The sequence below is a fragment of the Chenopodium quinoa genome, unplaced genomic scaffold (genome assembly GCF_001683475.1).
Source record: "Chenopodium quinoa cultivar QQ74 unplaced genomic scaffold, ASM168347v1, whole genome shotgun sequence".
Taxonomy (NCBI): Eukaryota; Viridiplantae; Streptophyta; class Magnoliopsida; order Caryophyllales; family Amaranthaceae; genus Chenopodium; species Chenopodium quinoa.
Genome location: NW_018745454.1, coordinates 4,751,927 through 4,759,950, shown reverse-complemented (window position 1 = coordinate 4,759,950; position 8,024 = coordinate 4,751,927). Strand labels below are relative to the sequence as shown.

The window sequence follows — 8,024 nt, the reverse complement described above, 5'->3', positions numbered from 1 at the left end:
CTATTGTGTACCCTAAAACTAGGGGTGGGACTTTTCAAACCGAACCGTGAAACCGCCCGTAACCGAACCGAACCATCACGGACCGATCCGTTTATAAACCGATAAATATAAACCGAAAACCGAACTGAACCGTTCAATATCAAACTGAAACCGAATTGAACCGCTCAATGTCAACCCGTTACGGACCGTAAACCGATAACAAACCAAACTGCGCAAATCCGAACCGAAACGAAACCGAACCGAATGGTTTATAAACCCGTTAATGAACCGAACCGTTTATAAACCGAAACCGTTTAAACCGAAAAAAAACCGTTTAAACCGAACCATTTGTAACCCGCTAACCGTTTAAACCGACCCGTTTATGAACCGAAACCGTTTAAACCGCACGTATAAACCGAACCGTTATAATCCGCTAACCGTCTAAACTGAACTGCCATAACCCGTTAAACCGTTAAAATCGAACTGTTTTCGAATCGCAACCTGTTTAAACTGATCCGATTACAAACTGCTTAACTCAAATTGAATTATTTACAACCTAAATGGCTAAATAGTAAATACAATTAATGTTAATAAATGTAGATCTAATCAAACGGCTTAGGTTTATACAAAGGTTTATATCACCTAAATCTAGGCCAACGACATTATTAATATCGTTTTAGATTACTTATTTATTTTAATTACAAGATATATCATTTGTATCATTTTCATTCCAGTAATAATGCTAGTCCACCCAAATTATCTTCATTGTTCCTTGATGTTCATGATCATCCAATAACTCTCAAAGCCTCAAAGGTAACATAAGATTGGAGATGTATGAGATTGCGTTACACAAGTGGCATAAGCATTAGAATATTACTATACTAGTCAATAAGGCGTACAATCATTCACATTATCACTTTATAAAACTTTCTTATACAAGTATTTTGTAAAGGGGAGGACTAAAATGTTTATAAAACACATTTTTTTAGTTTTTCTTATATTAAACCAGATATTAAGTAAAAGAATTTTAATAAATACGGAGGCATCCCAAATCTGTAGCCACAATTATTTCATAACATTACCACAAATCCAGCAGATAAATAGCATTGAAATTAGAGTAATATCAACAAGCAATTAAAAAAAGTCACCATTTTCATTGATTAAAATTCCCAAATTCACAATACATATACCAATACATAATGAAACTACTATCACTACTACCCAGATTAGATTTCAGATTTATCAACTGAAACATCATCAAGTTTAGGGTTGCAAAAAATGATACATTATAAGATGAAGGGAGGAGTGAGAATGTGAGTGATTTGGGAGCAGAATCTTGAAGCAGAATCTTGAAGCAGCAGCACAGCACCCAAGAGCAGAGGAAATAGCAGCAACAAGCAGGAACCAGCACACGGAATAACAGATCAGCAACTTATCAGAAGCAAGGAATAATATAAGCAGAAGAGACTCAGCAGGAACTTATTTTTGTTTTTCAAAATTGCTCTCAGATTTACGTTTATCGTATCATCACTGAGCAATGGCTGTTTTAACTTAAAACTTGAAAAATGCTGCCAGCAAGTACATATACATTGAAGTCTCAACATAAATGACAAGGGCAACGATGATTCAAGAAAAATTAAAACAGCAAGCATAAGAAACAGCAGCAACAAAACTTATCATAAATTCATAACACAAAAGGCAGCAACACAGCACCTCAAGCTGGCAGGAGGCAGGAACCAGCTCATGTAAGCAACAATATAGGCAATAACAACTCAGCAGAGACAACAACCAAAAGGCAAAAGCACTACCAGCAGGCAGCAGCTCATAACAAGTTCAAGCAACTTCAAAATTATAGCTTTTGTTTTTTTAAAATTGCTCTCAGATTTACATCACTGAGCAATGGTTGTTTTAACAAAAACTTAAGAAATGCTGCCAGCAAGTACCAAAATACATTTAACTATTTAAGTCTCAACATAAATGACAAGGGCAACGATTTTAAAAGTCTTGAAAAATGCTGCCAGCAAGTCTGAAAATAAATGACAAGGGCAACGATTTTAAAAGTCTTGAAAAATGTTGCCAGCAAGTCTGAAAATAAATGACAAGGGCAACGATTTTTCAAGATAAAATAAACCACAATGAGACACAAATACCAGTTATGCAGATGAAGCACTTTCGGCTTCAATCTCTTTACCAATAAGGAGGACGTCTTCCTCAACATCCGCTTGATAACCACGGCACCAATTTTGGGTGGTAACCAATGCCTCAACATTCTTTGGCAAAAGTTTACCCCTATATCCTCAAAAAGAAAAAAGCATACATAAGAAAAGCTTAAACTTTTTCAAAAGTTTCCAATGAAATTATGAACCTATAAATAAACATGAGATGTTTATTTTACTAGCCCTAAACTAGCATTTATTTTATGCACATAACTGCAGAAAGTGACACAATTTGGTCTTTTGTTAGGTAAAAAAGCCAATAACCACATAATCTGAACAACCCATCATCATTACTTTTAAATCGAGCATAATAAACAACAAAACAGCACAAATCTACCATTTTCCCGTAAAAAACAAAAATACAATCAACAACAGATTTTAGGCATATTTCGACTATATTCAAGCAAGAACAACAACAATAATCAAATACAAAAACAGAAAAACTGTATTAAAAAAAACGAAAAGGAAAAAGTAATTACCTTTGATGGCTTGAAGGAGATTTGAAGATGGAGAACTGCCTGAACTGGAGATCAAAAGAAAAAATCAAGAATGTAGATTATCAGAACTTGAAATAAAAAAAAAACCGAAACGAAAACGAAAAAAATCGAAAAAATTAACAAAAAAATTACCTTGAGGTTTGACGGCTTGAAGGAGAGGAAGATTTGAAAAAAAAAAAAAAAAAAAAACGAGAATGGAAAAGTTAGAAATCAGAACTTTGGATCCAAAACAAAAATGAAACGAAAACAAAAACCCTAAATAAAAAAAGTAAAAAATCGAAACGAAAACGAAAAAAATCAAAACGAAAACAACAAAAATTAACAAATAATTACCTTGAGGTTTGACGGCTTGAAGGAGAGGAAGATTTGGAAAAAAAAAAACGAGAATGGAAAAGTCAGAAATCAGAACTTAGATCCAAAACAAAAATGAAACGAAAACAAAAACCCTAAATAAACAAACCGAAACAAAAACGAAAAAAATCAAAACGAAAACAACAAAAATTAACAAAAAAATACCTTGAGTTTTGAACTTTTGACGGCTTGAAGCCTTCAAATTGAAGGAGAGGAAGATTTGAAAAAACAAAAAAACGAGAATGTAAAGCGAGAAATCAGAAATGTAGATCCAAAACACAAATGAAACGAAAACAAAAACCCTAATTAGGATTTTTAAAAGTTGAGAAGTTGAGCTTGAGATTCTTGAAAATTTCAGAACGAAAAGTGAGAAACTGAGAAGTTAGAGAGAGAAACTATGAGTGAGTAAAACGGCTGAATGGCTGATAGAGTGGTTTTTTTTTCTAGGTTTAGGTTTTACTTGTTCAGTTGATCTAACCGTCCATATTCAATCTCAACATCTAACCGTTCATTTTTTTTTTGTAGATTCCAGAATATTCATCTAGATCTAACGGTCTAGATTTTTCTTTGTGCTTTTCTAGGTCTTTTTGACCGTTTTTTTTAATTATTTATTATTATTATTATTTTGAGGGATTATTATTATTATTATTATTGTTAGTATAATTATTTGTTAATATTATTATTATTACTAGTTTACTACTACTATTATTATAGTATTATTATAATTATTATTATTATTTATTATTATTATTATTATTACTATTATTATTATTAGTTTATTACTTATAAGTTATAAATTGTAAGAAACGCAAATGTTTCAAAATTGAAATTGATTCAATACGACATAGTTAATGACTTAATGAGTTAATGCACATCAATATCTGACATCTCTATATGTATATTATATGTATCTGTGAGTCTGTGACTGTATATCAGTATATATATATAATAAACTAATAATAACTTAATAAGTAATACTAATAACTAATAAAGTAATGAAAATCTAACCATTGTTTTTCATGGCATTCAATCTAACCGTTGTATATTTGACTATTCGTACATTAGTATTGCATAATGATTTCATCACCGCTTTAATTAGTGATTTCGTGATTTCGTCCATTTAACTTATTAAGTTGTTTGAGTTAATAATCTAAATAAAGTAACAAACTAAATAACGAATCCATTTAATCTCGTGTAAGTTATAATTTATAAGAAATGCAATGTTTGGAAATGGAAATTGATTCAATACGATATTGTTAATGTATATGTAATTATAGATTAATTATTATGTATATCATATCGTACGAATGTACGGTTGGTATCATTATCATACTATCATAAGTATCATTGCCTCATTGAATTATTGGTATGTACTACAATCGATAAACATATTTACATATCTGATCATTAAAACTTAAAAGTTTAAAACACTTGTTGATCAATCTAATTGAATACTTGTACATTCTTAATTATCGATTTATCGTATTATAAGTATCAACTCATTAAATCATGGTCATGACGCGATCTTTAAAACAATCATGAATTCATGACCCAAACCGCTTATAAACCGAACCGACATGATCCAAACCGTTCATAAACCGAACCAATTGAACTGTGTAAACCCTCCACTAAACCGGCCCATTTCAAACTGAACCGACATGATTCGCACCGTTTATAAACCGAACCGATATTGACCCGGGTAAACCCGCCCCTAAACCGACCCATTTCAAACCAAACCGGCTTGATCCAAACCGTTTGTAAACCGAACTGACATTGACCCGGGTAAACCCGCCCCCTTAACCGACCCGTATCAAACCGAACCAACATAATCCGAATCGTTTATAAACCGACCCGCTTATGACCCAAACCGAATTTAAACCGCAAAGAAATAAACCGAAACCAAACCGAGCCGTGACTAACCCAAACCGAACCAAACCGACCTGCCAGCTAAACTAAACCGTTTCAATCCGAACCGCTTCAAACCGAAACCGACTCAAACCGAGGTCAAACCGAACCGTCAGACCGAAGTCCCACCCCTACCTAAAACTGAAAAATGAAAATGAAATTAAATCGTGCGACACATAATTAATGAAAAGATGATAAATTTATTATTTTCAAAAAAAAAAAAAAAAAATGGGGATTGGATACTTTGGTGGAGGTTTGAAGTTAAGTAGTGATGAAACGTGGCAATAGCCAATAAGCTGTTGGTTTTAGTAAGAGCATCTGTAAGGGTGAACATTTTAATAGTTCACAATGAGTGAACAAATAAGGTGGTGGCTTAATGGCAAACTCTTTAATTGTTCATGTTGAGTGGTCATGGGTTCGATTGCAGAAGCAAGCACTTGCATGAATTAATTCGCTGTGGGCCCCACCAATATTTTGGACTGATATTCATGCAAAACGACGTTGTTTTGCTGTTTCATGTTGCAAAACGACGTCGTTTTGCTGTTAAAGGTCAGAAAAAAAAATATAGAAATCAGCGGCTGGGAGCGCGCCACTTGGCCCAGCCGCTGCTTGACACGTGTGTACTGTTTTAAATATATCCGTTGTAATTTTACAACGGATATATTTTACAGAATACAAATCAAAAAAAAAAAAATTACCAACGACTCTATTTTTTTCCCCTCTATAAATAGACACCCATATTGATATACTTTTTTCAACTTTGAAAATTCATTTTTTTCTACTATATTTTTCTCTTCAAAAATCCCCTCTATAATTACCAATATTATTATTATTATTTATACCAATATTAATATTAATATTGTTATTATTATTTTTAATTATTATCATTAATATTATTATTATCGTTACTATTATTTTTATTATTATCGTTATTATTATTATTATTTTTATTATTATCGTTATTATTATTATTATTATTATTATTATTATCGTTTTTATTATTATTATTATTATTATTATTATTATCGTTATTATTATTATTATTATCGTTATTATTATTTTTATTATTATTGTTATTATTATTACTATTATTATTATTATTAAATTTTTATTTTTTCCAAATATAAATTATAATTATGGATGCTAATACCAACCCCAAAACAAATAGAAAGAATAAAAAAAATTTGGGTCAAAATATGATCCCGAATCAAGCCAATTTTCCTCCAATTCACCCAAATTTTTCACAAACACCCACAAATATTCCCCATAATTTTTCTGGAGTTTATCCTCAAATACCCCAGTCAAGTTTCCCAAATAGTCCACAAACTCGTCAGGATCGTTTATTCGCAAAACACCAGGAAGCTGCAAGGAAAGACGTTGAACGCGCATTTGGGGTCCTTCAAGCTCGTTTTGCCATTATTAAAAAGCCGTCTTTGGCGTGGGATACCGACATACTCCACAATATCATGCTCGCCTGCATCATAATACATAATATGATCGTTGAAGATGAACGAGAGACGTATCAAAATAACGTTAATACCAATGAGTTTATGAATGCTGGAGGCAACGCTAATGAGGACACTACCGAGTACCAAACTGATCGTATTGTGGATATCGGCTTATACTTGTCTCGTAGAACAGAGATTGAGGATCAACAGACTCATTTGCAGCTAAAAAACGACTTGGTCGAACATATATGGAATAAATTTGGTAACAACGAAAACTTAGGCAACTAGGTTTACAACAAATGGTTATCCCTAAGGACATCTTACAAAACGATGTGTAGTTGTTTTTTTTTTTAAATAAAATGTACTAGATTATAGTTGTAGAACTGTAATCACGATTTGTACCTCTTTTTTTTTGTTAATTAAAATTAGCTGCGTTGTTGTTTAAAAAATATTAATCACAAGAATTAGTTTTTTAAAAAGCTGATAAAAAAATGCGATAATTTCTTAATTAGTAATCACGATTAAAATATTAAATACGTCAATTAATTACATTGACATCGGGTTAATAAATTATAATTATGAAATAAAAAAGATTATATTTACAAAAATAAAATAAGGTGGGGTAGGGAGTATTGATGATGAACCATTGTTTAGTGTTCATTGTTAAGAGTGAATATTGTAAATGGTTTGTTGGGTTGATGTGGATGAGAGAGAAATGGTGATAGTGACCCATGAACCATTTTTTTGTGTTCACCAATAATGATGCTCTAAATGAGAGGAACTTCAATACTTTTGGAATTCTACTCGTTGCTTTATGTCTCGAGATGGGAGTTTTTTTTTTTTTGGTTTTTCAAACTTGACCGTGGGGTTAAAGTGTTAGACTGTTAGAGGTCTTAACGTTTGAAGAAGACTTCGACTGTATTACTTGTAGTCGGGAGGGGAAAGACTACACATACAATGGTTGTATGTGGACCCTCCACATACAACTATTGTTGGGTGCATTTGATTGGTTTGTATTTTTATGTTCACTTTTTCCATTTAGTTTCTTCCTATTTTTTATTCTTATTTTTCCCTCCCTTTTGATAATTTGATGTGGCATGCATATAATGGTATTGTATGTGGGCTACTACATACAACCATTGTATGTGTAGCATCACTCGGAAGGGAGTGCTAATGTAGTGTTATGAATTTGAATAGTTATAACAAAGTACGGAGTACTAAAATACTAGAAGTCACATGAAAAGGAGAGAAAGGAAGAAAGAGAAAGATGTGTGGGACCACTTCTAATTGCGGCTATTTCACCAAATGCTATTGAGCACTTTGGAAATTCACCAAATGACATCCAACTTTTTAAAATTCACCAAATGTCACTCACAAACAATTTAATGACATGACGTGCCATTAATGAGGTTTGGACGTTAACAGTCCATTATTGCGAAATGACCAGTATGCCCTGTGTTGGGGTTAATAATGGCGCGTTAAACCTCATTGACTCTCTGACTTCTTCAAGTTTGATATAAAAAAAAGTCATCTCATACTTCTTCTCTGTTCTTCGAGCTTTCACCATTATTCAAACCCTGAAATCCATAATCAAACAAGAAGCTTTCTTCGACACCTGAACCAAACAT

At 32.3% G+C, this 8,024-nt stretch overlaps 1 protein-coding gene across 1 annotated transcript; it reads left to right on the top strand.

The window, feature by feature from the left end:
- Positions 1–6,144: 6,144 nt before the first annotated feature.
- LOC110714393 lies at positions 6,145–6,684 on the top strand. Its single transcript, XM_021892900.1, has one exon. It carries the CDS (start codon positions 6,145–6,147, stop codon positions 6,682–6,684), a length of 540 nt encoding a protein of 179 aa, XP_021748592.1.
- Positions 6,685–8,024: the final 1,340 nt, after the last annotated feature.